Source organism: Lontra canadensis, unplaced genomic scaffold, assembly GCF_010015895.1.
Source record: "Lontra canadensis isolate GAN:19392208 unplaced genomic scaffold, GSC_riverotter_1.0 scaffold16, whole genome shotgun sequence".
Classification (NCBI taxonomy): Eukaryota; Metazoa; Chordata; class Mammalia; order Carnivora; family Mustelidae; genus Lontra; species Lontra canadensis.
In genome coordinates this window covers 21,651,147-21,670,587 of record NW_022631010.1, presented here as the reverse complement: position 1 = coordinate 21,670,587, position 19,441 = coordinate 21,651,147, and the positions used below count along the sequence as shown (strand labels likewise).

General features: G+C 42.4%; 1 protein-coding gene across 4 annotated transcripts in view; it reads right to left on the bottom strand.

Moving 5' to 3' along the window:
- The window catches only part of CFAP61 (cilia and flagella associated protein 61), a 275,799-nt gene that overhangs the window by 71,727 nt on the left and 184,631 nt on the right, over window positions 1–19,441 (bottom strand). For all 4 annotated transcript variants that reach the window (XM_032859286.1, XM_032859289.1, XM_032859287.1 and 1 more), the window contains exons 21-22: window positions 11,874–12,048; window positions 94–386 (exon numbers count right to left, since the gene is read on the bottom strand). In XM_032859286.1, the coding sequence (XP_032715177.1) occupies window positions 94–386; window positions 11,874–12,048 (468 nt within the window). The remainder of the gene's footprint in view (window positions 1–93; window positions 387–11,873; window positions 12,049–19,441) is intronic.

The window sequence follows — 19,441 nt, the reverse complement described above, 5'->3', positions numbered from 1 at the left end:
TAAATCCCCCGCGGGCCATCTCTCAGACCCCACCTCCGGGACAGGTGCCGGCTCTCCGCGCGTGGCGAGTGAAGTCCACCGAGACCTACTTACGGAGCACGGAAGTCTGAAAGGCTTGGTGGGCGTGGTGAAGCAGGCGCTGTGAATGGGGTCCGGGTACCGGCCGTCGTTCCACTGAGCCAGGAGCGCGTCGCAGTAAATGGTCACCCCCGCGGCTCTGAGCGCGTCCTGCACCGCGCTCTCCACTGAGTAGTTGTTGAAGCAGGTGATGGTAGAAGTGGACGGGGGCTGCACCAGGTGGATATAGGAACCCCTCACACCGATGTTTAAGAGCGTCTCCACTGTCGTGTAAGTGTCAATTGTATTCCCATAGACAATGACATTCCCTACAGAAGGGGGAAAATGCTAAGATATACGGTTGAAACAACAACAACAAAACCAACAACCTTCTTAGTCAAATGCTAATGATGCCGAATTGTTCCCTATAACCTTCTCCTCCTTTCAGCTGCGGGAAGCCAGCGGTGTAACCTAGCAACGGTGACCAAGATAATTTAGTAAAGAATTGGCACAAAACATCCCACAAAGTAGTCAAGTACTTTTAACACAGAAGTAGGACATTCATCTATGGTCCTGTAATTTGAAAGTTGAAATTATGCTAAATGAAGCCATCTGGAAGAAAACCTTTTATCTGGTCTTTGTTCCCTAGTTGCTACACTTATTAAGGAAAAAAAAAATTACTGAAGTTTGCAGTATTTGCAAGTTCTGCGTAAATGATGAAAAGGATACGTAAAAAAAAAACCACACACACATAGTCGTAGACATGATGGCACAGGTATTTTAATTGAGTGTTGAATTGGGTTGATTTCATGGAAATCTTTCCCTTTTTTAAGATCTAAAGACTAGAACATTCTGCTTTTCAGTGGATAATTTAATGAGGATTCAGATTCTGACTTTTTAGATTTAAGGAGTCAAGACCTGGCAAAAGGGACGGCAGGGTATTCTTTCAGTCGGTAAGAATGAAATCACAACATAATCTTGAAAGATTTCCCCTGTGTAAGAGCATTTAGATGGTAATAGTCTAAACTACTTAGTTCTTTTCTGAAAAATATTACAGAAATAATTACAAATGTTATTCTACTAATTTCATCAGTTTTAAGATCAAACTACCAAATGAATGAAATGTATTACATGCCAATTATATGCTATTTTTGACACTGAATTGGCATTTTTACCTTTTTACAAGGGAACCGCTGTAGACTCACTAGTCAGGCACCTTGTAACAATTTTACGACAAAATGATAGATTCATTGAAAATCTCTTTTTTTTCCCCTCTTGTTTATGAAATGGTATTAAGAGAAATTCTACAAGGCAAAATAAATGGTAAGTGTATTTTTTAGATTTGGTTGAATAAATGACACAAAAATCTATTTCCATCTAAAACTGAAAGGTGTAATGGCTTGCTTGTCTCATTTGCTTAGGGAAAAAAGGAACTGGAATAACTTTCAGATTGCTTCTTTGAGGGTAACAGCATCTAGAAAGTTCTCCCATACTTCCTGTTGCTCAAATATGAAATGGCAAGAAGGCTCCAAAACCGGGGGTGGGTCCTTTCTTCCTGCCTTCACTAGGAGGCTCTAATTTTGTGGCTATGATTCCCTCTCTATTCAGAGGCTCTAATGCAACATTCCTTGGTGGGCTGCATTTTCCTTGGCTGAAAGAGTCAACATTTTGCTTAAATTACTGAGGCTTCCACCTGCTGTGAAACATGCATCATAGCTGTCTGGCACAACAAAGAATCAGCCTGCCAGGGAAGCCGAAACTTGAACCTGAAACTGTCAAAGGCTTGAGGTCTTCTGCCCTTTTAAAATATGCATGTCAAAACAACATTCATTTTCAGGGAAACAAATTTAAGCATTTAGGCCCCCACACAATTCAGAGTTGAAGATTTTTCCAGTCTCTTTCATGTTAGTTTCTAGTAACCATACTGTGAGATGGGCTTTATCATGAGAGGCTTATGGAAACCAGGGCAAACGCAATGTTGCCCAGGACTATCTCTCAGGGGTTGCCCCCAGATTGCAGGCAGCTGAAGAGGACATTGTTTTTCACCTCGAAAGGTAGCATAATTTATAACATCTCTCATATTTAAATTAGATGTTTAATATTTTAAAAAATTTAAAATTTTAAATGTATCGATAGGTATTCTAACTTCAGAATAGATTTATTTGCCTATCTTGAAAGAAGGTGTAATGGCTTCAGTTTGAAACAAAATCCACCCCTCCCTTGGAGACTTTGGTCATCCTAATAGTTGCAATAATGCTGCATCACAAACCACCCCAAGACTCCAGCCTACTCTTGTAGGTCAGCTGGCACATGGGCACACTGGCTGATGATGACTCATCAGACTCCACGCTGTGATTGGATCGGGCCTGAACCATGTTTCATTCTCCTTGGACCAAGAGATACCTAAGGCCCATTCTATTTATGGAGAAAGGCAGGGGGACAGGACAGCAAGAGCAACTGCTCACTTTGCAAGCCTTTCTGTTCAGTAGAAGGTGCACTAACATTCCACCAAGCAAAGCAAGTCAGAAGACCAAGCACATGGCCAAAGGAGGGAGAAGCACACTCTGCCCGAGGTAGGAGGGTGGAGGGTGTGGCGATTTGCTGAACAGTAGTCCAAACTCTCACAGTGATCCTGGCCATTGGATAGATGCTTATGTGATGCCATCTAAAAGTTTTCATCCAAACATCTTTTATAAGATGGTTTACATATATTTCTCTCATTTCCCATATTGAATAGAATCTCATTTTAATATAATCTTGTACAACATAAATAAGAACCTGTCACTGGTCAAATCCCATCTCTTCACAAATATAACAAGACCCAATGGGACGAAGTCCGCTCTGCCACTTCCATCTCTTGCCTTTTAAATGTTTGCACTCTGGGGGGTGCTTGGCTGGTTCAGTCGGTAGAGCATGCAACTCTTTTTCTCAGGGTTGTGGGTTTGAGCCCCACATTGTGGGTATAGAGATTACTTAGAACAATAAAATATTTAAATGTTTGCACTCTCAGGGGGGATTATTCTTTCCATGATATTTGTGCAGTTGTGAGTTCTTTCTACATCATTTTCACTTTTACTCGGTAAAGAATTTTTAGAGTCCATTCGCGTTTATCTTGTGACTCCTATATACCAGGCACAAGGCCAGGCAATTTGGTACACAATCCATTATTACTTTCATCTTCATCGGTAACAACAGCATAAGCTATAGAGTTGTGAATCTCTATGTTGTACACCTTAAATTAATGTAACATTTTGTGTCACCTGTACTCAAACACACACACAAAAATAATATTTAGAGCTGTTACCAATAACATTGGCTTCCCTCAAATGCCTGGAAAATAATTTTTTGACAAGCTAACAGCAAAAATAGAAGCATGGACATAATTCATAGGATAAGCAAAAGTCTTATATTTTGGGGACTCTCTCAGAATAAACCTAGTGGAAAAAGATGTTGATTATTGATTTATTTCAGGACAAATATCAACCTAGGTGTAAAAATATGATAAAATATATTTATAGAAGTAATTTTCTAGCATGGTTGGGATAGAACTAGTGCTTTTGAAGCTTCCATGTCAAGATCTTACCACAGCTTGTGGTTGTGCCTTGATCTAGGCAGATGTCCAGCCTCCACCTGGGTGAGGCCCCATGGGGCCCATGGTAGCCTGTCCCTTTCCTTCTTTGTACTCACCACAGTCTACATGCCTAAGACTACCTGTGAGGTGACCTCAAGTTGGCCCTGCCTTCCATGTTACCCCTGGAGCCTTGAATAGTACGTCACCTACCATGGGTATAACAAACCATTTCCTGACTAGGCACATGGAAGAATGTTTGAGGTTTATCATACTGTTGATCATAAGTTAATTGGGTCTTACTTTTGTGCTCTCTAAAATATTTTTTGAAGAAAAACCTTCCTGTGGCCAGATTTTCCCATTATATATTTCTACTCGGTATTCACCTATAAAGTTGGCACTACTTCATCCGACCACAGGATAAACTGTATACCTGAGACTTGTAAGACAGAAATAGGTTTCCCTTCACAATGTTAGATCTGGTTATTAGGTTTCGAGTAAGACTCCCCAAATCCTACATAATCTTAAACATAACCAAAATTGTGTGTGCCTACAACACAACAGTATAAAATAACACTTCTGCCATATTGGTACACTCTTTAAACCCAAGGAAATTAAAATGTTTTATGGGAAAGTTAACCCTTGTATAACATGTTGTGACAGTTGGGTCAAGTTTTAGCTGAATCAAAGAGGCAAAATGAGGAAAAAGGAAATGGAGAGAGAAAAAAGAGGGGGCGGAGAGACAGAAGAACAGAGAAAGCCTTGGAGATACAGACTTCCTTCGATCGTTGGGTATGCAAGAAGAAAGAGTTTTAAAGTAGGTGAAACACAGTGGTTGCCAGGGGAGGGGAGAGGATGGGTGAACTGAGCCATGGATAGTAGCAGAGAAAAGGGCTTTTCCTGTGGGAGATGCTGGGTCTGACAGCTTTTTCCCACCCAGAATATATGAGATGGGGTGAATGGGGTTCCATTAGTGCCAAACATCCTGATAACTGGACAGAGGGGTGAGGCAGCCCCAGGTTATGTGGGACCGATGATATATATACATGTATGAGATGCTTTTTAATGTCAACTTCAGTTAGCCAGAGATTTACTTTAATGATGAATTTCTACCACTTAGGTGTTTTATAACTCATGCAGCCTTTGCAAATGGTTAAAAGGAGGTAACACATTGCAGGGGCCTCCTTCACGTAACTGGGATATCATATACATTCTTCTGACTTTTCTATGCATAAGTGATGCAAATAGAGTGGGAAAGCTGGGGATTACCCCTGCCTATCAGTTTTATGCTAAAAAAAATCTGGCCATTGTCTTCCCCACAGCTCAGTTAATCTAAGGATATGAAATAACCCGTTTTTGCACTTGATCTGATAGGTGACAGAGGTACCATGGCGGGCTGCCCTGCTCTGAAATGGCAAATGGGATGGGATGATTAGAACAGTCTGGGTGAATTTTCAATAAAGGCTCATAGACTACAGCCATGCCGTTTTCATGGAAGTCCAATTTTTGTTGTTTCTTTTAGGGAATCAAGGATGCATTGCTAAGGTTACAGATCTGAAACAGGAAACAGCACAAAGAGGACCCTACGAAAGCTCCAGAAATGAAGGTTGGCAAGAGGAGCATGCAGTCATTCCCTTGCAGATAACCTGCGGCCACCTTCCTGGTGAAACGAACAAGGGGGCTGCCAGAGGAGAGTGGGGGTTTTGGTATTGATAGCCCAGCTGGGGAGAAGGAAAGTGAGGTCTCAAATCACCCTCTGCAAGCCATTAACTCTTCACCCCAGATCAAAAAAGCACTAAGACTTGTCACTTAAAATGCTGGCAGAAATGGAAAGGTGATCTTCTTGCTTTTTGATACGTGCTCTTTGAAGTTATAAATGAATACACTCGCAACTTCGATTGTGATCACCAAAGTAAGGCAATGACCTTTTAGTATTTCAACTACCATAATGCACCTAGATTTTGGAGGTTCTTCAATTTATCTTAATCAGAGGGGAAATGAGGCCAGTTTCATCATCCTAATTCCTGGAGGAGATAAATAATAGTTTCTGAAACTAGAAAATTTACTAATATTTATTTCTTTAAAAGACTTATTTATTTGAGAGAGAGTGAGAGCACGGGTGTGGGGCTTCAGAGGGAGAGAGAGAATCTCAAGCAGACTTCCTGCTGAGTTCTGAGCCTAATGTGGAGCTCAATGCTGGGGCTTGATCTCACGACCCTGAAGTCATGACCTAAGCCAAAATCAAGAGTTGGACACTTAACCAACTGAGACACCCAGGTGCCCCCCAAATTTACCAATATTTAAAAGTAGCATGGCAGGGCACCTGGCTGGCTCAGTCAGTTAAGCATGCGCCTTCAGCTCAGGGCAAGATCCAAGGGTCCTGGATCCAGCCCCATATTTCAGTGGATGGTGGATGCTCAGCAGGGGGTCTGTCTCTCCCTCTCCCTCCGCCACTCCCCCTGTCTGCGTTCTCCTGCTCTCTCTCCATCAAATAAATAAATACAAATCTTTAAAAAAAAAAAAAAAGTAACATGGCTTTATAGAAATGAAATGCTTAAGGTGATCTTCCTGTTTAGTTCAAAAAATAAAATATGGTTTTAATTTTTTAAGACACGATTTGCCCTAAGAGTAATGGAACAACCTTTTTAACAGTTTTTTCAGTAGATGCTAAAAAAGTTATTTCATCCTTTTGAATTAAAGTGCTTTAATTTTAATTTTAATACTCTAAAGATGAAGGATTCTTAAAGATTTTATTTATTTATTTGACAGACAGAGATCACAAGTAGGCAGAGAGGCAGGTGGAGAGAGAGGAAGGGAAGCAGGCTCCCTGCTGAGCAGAGAACCCGATGTGGGATTCGATCCCAGGACTCTGGGATCATGACCTGAACTGAAGGCAGAGGCTTTAACCCACTGAGCCACCCAGGTGCCCCTAAAGATGAAGGATTCTTCAGGAAGAAAATCATGTTGTGAAATGAAGAAAAGGAAGAGATTTCCCGATTTAGTAGACTGGGCATGAAATCACACCTCAGTGTATGTATATGGTCTGTAGAAGAAGTCAAATCAGGATTTATGCACGCCGATACTGATATGCATTTTTTCCCTAGTTATTATATGTTTAAGGCTAGTGAAAACAAAAACGGTATGTTACATTTTACAATTTATGTATTTTTAATTATGTCTATGTGTATTTACATAGTCCATTGTATTTAATGAAGAATATTTCCCTTTTCCACTTCAAAAGAGACATAGAGTGATTATGTATGACCTCATTCATCCTCAGAATAGGCCCAAAAGATATGTTTTACTATGTTCTTCAGAAAACTGAGGACAGAAAGGTTAAGGATCTAGTTCTAGGTCACACAGCAAGTAGATGGTTCAGCAGAACTCAGACTTGCTGAGTCTGGTTTCAGAGTGCTCATACCACTCCGTTATATGTGTAACACACTTCTAAAAACAAAACAAAACAAAACCAAAAAACTCTAATTGGCATTTAATCTGTATAATTAACTTAGGCAAATAACTAGATAATGAAAGAATTTAAAATAGACATCATAGAATATTAGTAAATTATGAAATAAACATCCACTTAAAAAATATCATGTCCACAAATAGACCAGAGAATGTTCTTTTTATTTTTCATAAGTCGAAGCATAAGATTTCCATGACCCAAGCCTGACCTGTCTCATTTTGCTCTGCCAAATAAAAAGGGAAGATTGTATTAGATATAACATAACAAAGGCTTTGCTCAGTGATTCATGCACTGGAATTTTAATGTTATGCTTTTCCTAACAAACATGCTTTTAATAAGGCAGTAAACTATATTTAGCTAACGATGAAAATAATTGATCCATTTCGGGCCATTAAGGCTGTTTTATTTATTTATTAATTTTTTACTTTACTTTCATCTTACTTTTCATTTTTATGGAAAGTACAGAGGTAATAGCAGATGAATTTCAATTAGTTTCAATTAATGCCATAAACTGTTGTAATGCATTAGGTTGCCGGGTTCCATCTGAAACCCCTGTCGGAAACCTCCCTGTTTTGTTTGCAGTTGAAAGCAGCATTTGAGCCTGTGATGTCAGCTATTTTCCAGGACACCGGAGCAGTTCTAATAGTTTAGGATAATTTACATCTATAAGTCTAGCCGACTCCAGAGCCCAGAAAACTATTTCCTTCAGACCGGGCGAATTCCATCACAGAACCACCATTTCTCCTTTGGAAGCAGAGGCAGGCAGCAAAAAATAGTGAATGCGGGTGGAGGGAGGAGGGCAGGTGGACAGTAGTGATGTTTTGGGACTGTATCTGCAGTTTTAATGGGCAGAAATTCCAGAGTTGACTTCCTCCAACTCACCATTCAAGGCTTCTGCTACCCAGCATCCACCTGTCCTTCTAGAACAATCCCATTACCATCCCCAACAAACAAGCCCCTCCCCTCAAGTCCTGCTACTTCAGCCAAGTCAGGTCGGGGGTGTCCCGGGATTCAATGTGTGATTCCCTGATGGACTTGTAACCCAGTCATAGCCACAGAGACACAGGAGATTTTTTTCTCAGACTTTTGTAGGAAGGACCCTGTCCTCAGCTCTCTCCTGCCAGCCCGGCCATGAACTATTGAGAAAGGGGGAAATTAGCACTGCTAGAGCAAAGGCTACCTATCACGCAAGATGTCCACATTCTTCCTGGTGGTGTTATGGTGACAGGAAGAGGGAGCCAGGGCTGGCAGGTGGAGCGATGGCAATGGTACAGACACGCAGCCCTGCTCAGCTTTCATGAAGTGCCAGGCTTCCAGTTTCTAGCTTCAAACACCATCATCCCGTAACCGACTGGAGTAGAAGCTAGAAGTGTCCACAGCAGCCCACACCCGCCTGCATGGCCACCACACCTGCCTGCATGGCCAAACGGTCTTCCCCAACCTGTTCCTTCTGGATCTCTTTCTCCCTGCTTAGATGGGGTGCCACGGACGGGAGGTTCACCTTCCTAAGGTGTTGTTTTGTGCACTGGTTATTCCTCTTCACTAGTTCCCCAACCCCTAAGAAGTAACCAGTTAAAGGACACCGGGGAGGCTCAGCTGGTTAAGTGTCTGCCTTCAGCTCGCTCAGATCATGATCCCAGGGTTCTGGTATCGAGTCCTGCATCTGGATCCCTGCTCAGCACAGAGCCTGTCTCTCCCTCTGTCTGTTCTCCCCCTGCTTGTGCTTGCTCATGCACTCTCTCTCATTTGCTCTCTCTCTGATAAATAAGTAAATAAAATATTAAAAAAATAATAAAAAGTAACTAGTTAAAATTGGGTGTGGTCGGGCCCTGAGGTCTTCCACCAGCTGCTCTCCAAGGGTCTGTCCAATACAATTCACTCTCTCTCTGTTTACTTATCCTGCTCTTCTTTAAGGCTGGGCTCGATCCTCTTTCTCCAAACTTCAGTTTCCAGGACTCTCATGATGGACACCGTGCCTCTCTACAACTGGACAGGCCCCTGGTGTACACGGATCCCCATTTTTTTGTGTGTGTATACTGTGTCCTAGACTGTGCCATCACCAGGGGCTGAGATTAAGCCCTGAGGGATCTTGGGGGCATAGCAACAACCCCATCCATATAGCAGTAGTAACAGTAACGCCAACGGCAGTCTATATTATTGAACTCATCCTCTGTATGACACTCTGTTCTGAGTTGAGCATGAAATAGCTTATTTATTTCATTTAATCCACACAGCAACCCATATGAGGAAGATAAGATCTGGAATGGGACTAATTCAATTCAAGTCTGAATAGGACTCTAATTGTGGAAAAGCTACGAAGAGAAAGAGCTTCCTTCAGGCAAGAGGTTAACAGTGTTCTTTCTAACTTTTCTTACAGGAGAAATCATTTGAAAAGGAGCACCACGCAGACTTGAAAGAATCTGGCAAGGCTGAGTTTCCCCGATGTCTCCCAGAGCTCTGGGCCCAGCTTCTGAGAGTTAAGAGCACCTCCTTGAGAGATGCCCTGGGAATGGGAATGTCATTAGCACTAGACCTGGGGGAAATAGCTTATATTTAAGACAAGAAGCTCATTTCTACACACTCCTTATCTTGGCTGTTCAGTGGCCAAAAGCAGGCCCGCAGAGGGGTTTTGTGCAGTGGCTGATGGGAGACATTCTTAAATCTTCCAAAAGCATTTATTTTCCTTTAAGCAGACAGCAGAGTGACACCACCTCTGAGAAGTAGTCAAGTCATCAGAATAGCACAGATGCTCTTCCCCCATCTGACAACCAAAATCATGGGGAAAAAAAATAAAAAAAGGAAACTGGAAGAGGGCACAGTGTTTGCTGCTCTGGGATTTCTAAATTCTCTGCCATAAACATTCAACCTCAATAACCTGCACTGTCACTTTCAAAGACTCCTTCCCCCTCCTTTTTTTGGGGTCAAAATGCTCCTTCTTCCTAACATCAAATATAGGCAATTGTTCGAAGTTAAAACACTGCATTATGCCAGGATTGGCGATAGTCCTAAAACACACTGTGTATTTTGTACTGAACCATGCATGGACTTTTGTGCTTTCGGGGAGTTTAAGTTACAATTGGAGGCCTACACGTGATGAAATGGTAATGATTTGTCACAAATCCTATGCATAAAAGCAGGTTCTGCAAATGATGTCTCATCAACGATTTTTGTAGATAAAGTTTTATTGAAACACAGCTTTGCCCATTTATTTATGTATTGTCTTTCTTGCTGTAATGGCAGAACTCAGTGGATCGGACACAGACCATATGACCTGCAAAGTCCAATATATTTGCTACCTGAACCTTTACTGTAAAAGTTTGCTGGTCCCCAAGTTAAGAATTATTTAAGTCTATTTAGGTTGCAGGGCAGTGATTAAAAGATGACTAAAATATTGAAACAGTTTTAAACACATACAGATGCAAAACTGAAAATAATCCAAGTTCTGAGGGAAACAGGAAACATACTTTGACAAGTTTTAAATCTGAGTCTGGTATATATCTATATATCCCACCTCTACCCACAGGTTCCAGACACACTTGGTTTTATGAGTTATTTCTGTCCAACGTTTAGACCCTATTTCCATATTTCAGACACTAGAAAAATACAGAAAGCTTCCAAAAAACCCTTGGTGAGACTAGCGTACCCTTAATTCCCCAAACTAGACATGTAAAGCTTATAAGAGAAAATTATAAGCCAATCTCACTTACGAATTTAGATCAAATAGGCTATAAAACATTAGCAAATTGAATCTAACAGTGCATTGATGGTCACGTGATACGTCCTTTTTTATTTTTAATGGACTAAATGTAGTAACTTAACAAAAAGTCAAATAATCCCTAAGTCTTCCACCCAAAATCAGAAGAATATGTATTTAATTTTAATGTTAATTATATTAATAACATAATTAAATAGTACCTAAATAAGTACATTAAAGAGATAAATAGACTTAATTTACATATGGATCCCCAGATGACAGGCTCTTAGTGTTTTTCACCTCCCCAGACCATACGGAACCCCAGCCTGGGGAGCTGTAGAAGCTAACTGAGTTGCCGAAGCTCCCCGAGCTGTAGGCTAACAAAGCGGCTGCACTTGGTCACCTTCAAAAACTTGACTCCCAGGTTTCAATTAAGGACAAAGAGGTAGCCAGGCCCCATTCTGGTTGTCTTGCTAGTCAACCAATTTCAATTTAATCCAAGCAACAGAGAGGAAGATGCTTGAGAAAACACTTTTGAGTGGCAGAGGCATTTGTTGAAATTGTTTACTGTCTCGTTTCGATTCAAAAAGTGGCATGCAACTCGAAAACGTGCGTTTGTGGGAAGGACTGTGCACACACCACCAAGAAAGAGAACAATGGATCAGGAAGGGAAGAAAAGAGCCCTTCCAATGCAGACCTTTCTTTTTTTCTTCTGAGGTCTTTTCGGCTTCACAAAAGGAGACATATTTTCCATATAATTGCTAAACATGTTTGCTTATTAAATTATTCTTTAATTAGTTAATGATTTTAGCCATGCTTTGCTCTTCGGATATTCATTTTGTGTAATAAAATAATTATAGATAATTAAACTATCTCAAGCCTTTTTCTTTCCCCCAGCAAACATGCTGGGTATCCAAAAATGACAACAAGTTGTAAATTAATCTGGAAAACAAAGCATGACAGATGAATGATTTGGTTGGAATTAATTAGGCACTAATTATATACTGGAACTAGATAAAGAATGAGACTCATTATAAAAATAAAAAGAGATTCTGCAAAGATGCACAGTTAACCAACATCCTTACCTTCTGTGATGATGGAGTTGCTCCTTATCCAACTCAGGGCCTTATAGCAATCTTCTTCATCGTTGAGAGTGAAATGATTGCAAGGAACTTTATCAGTGTATCTCTGCTTCCCGCTGTTTGGAATCTCTCTGTTTGTCACGTGTTGACTAATATCAGCCCCTGTAGGGCACGGGACCTGAGGTATGTTACAGAGACATGCTTATTTTGGTGGTAGTAAGGGAAGCACGGATACAGCAAGAAATACATTTGTGAATTTAATAAAATAAACCTAGCAATGTCTGATATAGATATGCCTTTTTCGGTCATTAGATACAATCGGGTTTTAATTGAAAAATAAAACACAAAAATCAGGTGAAATGACCACTCAGAGACAACTCTTAAAAGACATCACTCTGGTTATCTAATGCCATATAATGAATTATTCTAAAATTCAGTGGTGCAAAAAAAAAAAAAAAAAGACCATTTATGAGGCTCACACATTCTGTAGGTCAGCAATTCAGATAAGGGCAAGCTGGAAGGTGTCAGAGACCTCAGCTGGGAAGACTTGTAGGTTGCAGGTGACTTGATGGCTGGGGGTTGGATTCATCTGGAGATAAACCATCTCACTCCTTCTTCCCCCCTCAAAAAACATGTCAGGTATTCAAAAATGACAGCAAGCTGTCCTTATATGTCCAACAATTGATGCTGGCCATGGACTGGGATCTTGGGGGGGATTGACCAGAGCAGCACATGTGGCCTCTCCGTGCGTCTTGGGCTTCCTCACAACATGGCGCCTGGGTTCTGAGGGCAAGTGTCCTGAGGGAACAAGTACAGAGAGCTCCATGTTCTTTTCCAACCTAGTCTTGGAAATCGAGGAGTATCTCTTCTGCCCTGTTCTATTCATGGAGATCATCATCAAAGCCTGGCCAGGATCAAGGAGAGGGAACCTAGACTCCATCTTCATGCAGGAGTGGCAAGGCCATGGAAGGGCACATGGAATCAGATTTGACATAGCCATTTTTGGTAAAAACAATCTGCACAAAAGCAATATACCAGGGGCTGAAATCCAAGTGCACAGAGGGGTGAGTCAGAAAAGAAAATGAGGGAAATAGACTACTATTTACTTATGAAAACTATAGAATTATTCTTCACTTTGTCAGAGAAATATTCTCCCTCTCCTTCTGTCTCTCGTCCTTCTTCCCTCTCCTCTCTGTTTCTGTTTCAACACACAGCCCTCCCAGTAGAACTTCTGTTCTCTCCCTTTTGACACAGACATGAGTGGAAGCAGACACTTTCCTCTAGTACGGGAAAGCAACAGTAAAAACATAATAAAGGCTAACCCTTGTCTTCAGTGTCAAGGGTACTGTGGCAAACTCGAAGGCTCCATGCCCTGGCCAGAGTCTGGTCAGAACTCAGCTCTGTACAGTTGGTGCCAGGGTAGAGTATGGGTTCAGTGTGGCCAGATCTGATTTCTCAGGAAATGCCAGGTACTTTTTTTAAAATGTGGACTCAATTTTTTCATTATTTTGGCTCAAATTAGATTCAAACAAACACTACCATGACAGCCAAGTAAAATAGCACAGTGGCATGAGTATTCCCAGTGGGCTAGTACCTAATCCCTCTGATTTTTATTTGGTGACCAGTAGAGATTAAGTGGAAGATAATGAGGCCAGCACCACGAGCAAGACATAAAGTCCATGTAAGGTCTCTGTTAGAAGGCTTGCACTGGCTGCCTTTGAAATCATGATGTGAGGCCCATCAGCTGTGAGGTAGGGATCAGTTTACAGCGATGATGGGCAAAAAGTTCACTTGCAGTAGAGACTACTGTGGGTGCAGAGGAGATTCTTGCTCCCTTGACAAGTGCAGAAAATACATTTTATATGGCGTAGATGGGAATGCTGGCTGTGCTTGAAGAAATGGGGCTTCACTAAGTCTCGGAGTACATCTAGGAAAACTTTTGGTTATGTCCTTCCTCAATATAAATGGTAAGCCCTGTAGATTACTGTGATGCACTTAATTCATTTTTAAACCAGATGAAATAGCTTAAAAAAATAATCAATTTTAAAACCTAGATGTCCTTTCTCTATAAAGAGCCTGCAGTAAAATTATATTTAGTAAAAAGGAACAATTTGGGAATTAGTGGTCATTTACTACAACAATAATTGTGGAGGTAAAATTTTCTTATTAACAATATTATTTGTTTAGCAAAATCACACTAAATTTTGGTATTTTTATATTCACAGGTATTATAAAGCAGTCTACATAGTGCTCAGGTAAATGATCTGACTTGATTTTTTTTGAGTATCTGCCATCATTTTAATAATTGTTTCGGCATGTCCTATGACAATTATCCTGAGTTTCCTCAAACAAACCCCTAATAGCACCACCCCTATGTTCAGCTTGTTCATACTGCCTTCATACTTCCCTCTGTTATTATCACTGGTATATCTGCTTGTCCTTCAATTGTAAAAAACAATTCCAGATTACAGCAAACTCAATGGCCTTGCTTCACAGTATGGCCCCTGCTGAAGAGACAGAAAGGGAAAGAAGCACGAAGAGCCATGATGGGTTGAAATCAGGCACTACCAGAAGCCCAGCTTGTGTTTTAAAAAGAGGCTCTGAGACATGTTCCCAGCAGCTAAGTCTTCCCTGGCTGGGAGAACAGGAAGTACGCCTTCACAGACACTTGTGTTGGAATTTCCAGAAGCCACCCAGACCACAAAGACATCCCTGAAGCTCTTCATCACACATTCATTAATGCAGTACTCACTGTCCCAGTCCTTCCTCACAATGAGAGGCTTGTCATGACCAGACACACACATTGAGGCTGGGGTGACAGCGTCACAGGAGACCCACTCAGCAATTCAACATCCGTCTGAGAAGGAGACTCAACATCAGGAACCACATCTGTGCTCATCTCACAGACTGTCTCAGAAAGGTTTCCTCCACAGTATGGACCTCAGGGCTGTTGTTCACAGGCTGCTCAGGACTACTTTCCACAGCTGGTGGGACTGAGGGCGTCTGTATTCTCAGGAGGCACAACTTTGATCTGCAGAGGAGGTGACTGTTGCCGTAAATCGATTCGAACTTTCTGAGATGGAGTTTGTGGCATGGCCTGAGGTGGGGAAGCCTACTAGGGATGGTCACTTGCTGCTGAGTAGGGGGCGCTGAGATATGTGTTGCCATGGAGAGCAGGGGATGTCGCCAATGTGGAGGCTGCTGCTGCTGCAACACTGAGCAAGTGATAATTTGGCCTTGTTGACTGGGCTGGAGAGTGGCTACACTGGTTTGGCCTGGATGGATCCCCCAGGAGGTCACCGCTGTGGTTGGGATAATGGAAACCATCCCTCCGTGAGATACAGTCATAGAAGAAGGCAACAGCTGTTTGATAATAACCAACATGGTGACATGGAACTGAGCCCCAGCCCCAGAAGATGTTGGTTTGCCACATAGGAGGAAAGAGTGGAGTTAACAACAATGGGAGGGGACAGGGCAGGGGGCTCTGTTGAGGCTGGTGCTGGAGACTTTGGGTCAACAGTAGCCACAGGAGGTGGAGGAGTCTGTGACAGCAGCAATGGGTCCAATTCTCCTGTTCCCACAGTGGCCTGACACTCTTGAGTGTCTTTATGTGCAGTCGGAGCCTTCAGATGCTCTTTCTTGGCAGCTTTGGTTTTTCTCTTACACACCTGATCTTGCTCCTCACTAAGACTATCCCACATGGCGACCACGGAATTTTTGAAACCTCCCCAAAAGTGGCACTGGGATTTTGTCCCTTGATGGCAGCCTGTGTATCATGGAAGACTAAAGCAGATGCTGAAACTGGCTTCTGAGGTTCATTAGGATCTTTCTTTTTCCTCATCTTTGGGGCCTTCTGCTTTTTTCCTGTTTTCACCACAACTGTCTTCTGGCTGGGAAGTTGCCTCTGGAAATCCTCAACACCAACCTTGTAAAGTGAACTAGTAGGTGAAGTGGTGGCTGAAAGACGATTTGTGGGTGACTTGGCAGGTGGCAGAATGCCAATTAAGCTCAAACTGAGTTGAGAACTTGGTTCAACTGATAAATGGTGGTCAACTGGCTATGCTCCATCGCACCAGATGGCGTGTCTGTCATTGATACATCTATTGTAACAGGTGGGCTGCACTTATACTGAGCTCCTAAAGAGGGTCCAAGCCCCCAGTCAGGAGCCTCCAACCTTGCTCCATCAAGCCATGGGTCATGGCTATAGGCATATCCAATGTCTAGACCCCATACTGGGCTGAGAAGCTGCCATCCTGAGAGGGGGAGGGGTTTTCCAGGTCTTCAAAGTGACCAACCACATCTGAGATAGTCAGTGAGGGAACAGAATCCAAGGAGATAGGTGGGGTTGCAAACACCTCCTCTCCCAAGCTTGGTGTATGGAATGTCCTGGCACCTGAGAGGAAGGGGTGTGAGGACCCTGTGATCGTCAGGTAATTGTCATTTCCTTGGCAAACTCCATCTTTCACGATGGCTACCACCGTCTCTGTCCTCTCATCACTCCCACCACTCCCATCAGTGGTGAATGACTTTAAATACCGAATGCTGTGCTTTGGAGGTTCAAAACCTCACCAGAACTCCAATGAGCACTGGAGTATAAAAGAAAATGTTAGGTAATATTATACCCATTTAGTAGGGCATGCTTTAATTAATCAGGTAAAGTCCTTGGCAGAAAATGGCAGGGACGGGAGCTATTCAATTTATAAAACGTTCAATGAGTTATTATTCCAAATAATAAGTGTTTAGATAAAAACAAATACAAGGAAGGGGAGGGGCAAAGAATAAAGTCTAAAATGAAAATCAGCTTACCTACTGTAATCCTAAAATGTCATTGCATTCTGATAACCTGTATAGTTCTTGTGTGCACTGAAATGTGTGGGATTGTTTTTACACACTTCTAAATTAAAGAATTAGAGAAATTAAAGGAAAATTAATGAATGTATTTTTCGTATTTATACAACGGGATTTTCACACACTCGGCAAAACTGAAGCTGGGATTGTAAATCCCAAGGCCAATTAATTTGTCCACACAGAACTGAGCAGAATTCAGTAAGTGAAAAAAAGTCTATGAAAGAAAAATCATATTATATCATCAAAGTAAGGGGGAGAATAAGGCTTAATAGGAGAGCATGAGTGTATTTCACCGTCCAAACTTGAGAGTGTTCTGCCATTAACTAAATTGCCGCTAGTGATTGGTGAGTAGTGGATGAATTCTCGACCATTCCATCAGATGACTGGGAATTGAACATCCCAGCATCCCTGACTGATGGGACACCCTTGGCCACACCATTCCTCTTAGCAAGTGAATAACTTATTGTGTCAGGGACTGCTGGTGGCCTCCTCAATATTCTTTTTGTTTGTTTGTTTTTAAAGATTTTATTTATTTATTTGACAGAGAAATCACAAGCAGGCAGAGAGGCAGGCAGAGAGAGAAATGGGGAAGCAGATTCCCCGCTGAGCAGAGAGCCCAATGCGGGGCTGGATCCCAGGGCCCTGAGATCATGACCTGAGCCGAAGGTAGAGGCTTAACCCACTGAGCCACCGAGGCGCCCCTGTCTCTGTCTTTTTTAAAAAGAATTTTATTTATTTATTTGAAAGAGAGAGAGAGAACATGAACGAGCAAGAGAGCAAGAGTGGGGAGGGGCAGAGAGAGAGGGAAAAACAGATGACCCGATGAGCAGGGAGCCTGCCATGGGGCTCGATCTGAGGATTCTGAAACCATGACCTAAGCTGAAGGCAGATGCTTAACTGACTGAACCACTCAGGCACTCCCCTCTTTTTTCTCTTAGTAACAGATTCCTGTTAAATATACCCAGTCGAAAAACTGTATTTCCTAACTAGTGACCTAAGAGGTGGTCAGAAGATTTATAAGCAGGAATCCTTGTGTGGGGCAATGGGAAAAGTCATTTTGCTCTAGTCCTTCGTCCTTCCTGCTTCTTATTAATGGATGGCTGGAGCCACAGCAGCCACCTCAAGATGCTGAGAATGGAAGCCACATAGTGAAGATGGAAGAGAAAAGATAGAAGGGTCTGAGTTTCTGATGACATCAAGGAGCCACCTTCCCAGACCTAGGCTGCTTTTGTCCAGATTTTTTTTTTAAAGGTTTTTATTTATTTATTTGACAGACGGATCACAAGTAGTCAGAGAGGCAGGCAGAGAGAGAGAGGAGGAAGCAGGATCTCCGCTGAGCAGAGAGCCCGATGTGGGGCTCGATCTCAGGACCCTGAGACCATGCCTGAGCCGAAGGCAGAGGCTTTAACCCACTGAGCCACCCAGGCGCCCCTGTCCAGATATTTTTAATGAGAAGAAGAAAGGAAGGAAAGCAGGAAGGAAGGAAGGCAGGAAGGAAGGAAGGAAGGAAGGAAGGAAAGGAGGGAGGGAGGGAAGGGAGGAGGATGTTCTAGAATTTTTGTGTTGTGAAGACTTTTAAAAGCCACCAAGTGTAATTCCTGGATAACATCTGTGAGAGAGGGGAGGGCGGGAAAGGGAAAGGGAAAGGAAAGAGACAGAGAAAGTGGGAGAGAGGAGAGACGGGGGCAATGGCAAAGAACTCACAGTCTGGAGCCTGCCTTTAAATCCCAGTCACTTTGATGTCCTCTGACCTTAGACAAATCACTTCTGCATCACTGCCCTTTGGCTCCCTCATTCATAAAATGGGGATGAATCTTACCTTTAGAGATTTACTCAATTGATGCAGAGAACTGTATCAATTAACATGTGTGGCGTCCCTCAACGTCTCTTGGGTGTTCCTACGACCTTTTGAGGGTCCTGGCATGCCACGCTCACTGTCTCTTGGACAGGACATTCCCCCTTGGAGGACACCCTGATTTCTTTTTTTTTTTTTTTTTTAAGATTTTATTCATTTGAGAGAGAGAGAGAGTGCACAGTGAGGGGAGTGGCAGAGAGAGAGGGAAAATCAGGCTCCCTACTGAGCTGGGACCCTGATGAGGGACTTGATGCCAGGACCCTGAGATCATGACCTGAGCTGAAGGCAGTCGCTTAACCGACTGAGCCACCCAGGTGCCCAAGACCCTGACTCTTAGGAAGGTGTTTTGTAGGATGAATAAGCACTGTATTCTCATTGCTTCTGGTGGTCTGTCTTCCATCGTCTTTCCAGGGCCATGACACACAAGTCTGATCTGTTTTCTGTGTTGTACACATCCTTCAAGTATTTGAGGACAGCCATCCTGAATCTTCATCCCCGTGGCTAAACACCGGAGTCTCCAGATGTACTTTAGCTTGACCATCTTCAATGTGACTCCAAGAGCACATACTCCAGGCACCTCTGTTTTTGTGACATATTCTTTGGCATGATCATGCTCAGCATGTAATGAGCTCATCTCGTCTGTGTTGTTGTCACAAACTGTACCATTTGTCAACATTAGTGCTTTTCTTTCTCCAGTTAATTCTGCTTTGCTGGATACTAATCTACTAATACTAACTCAGATGGCTCTTACCTATCTTAACCATCTTAACTATCACTTCATTTTGAAACTTTGGGTGTCATTTCGTTTTGGTATTTGTCTTGTACTTTGAATTTGGTACAGACACAGAACCTTGCTGTCATAACAGCA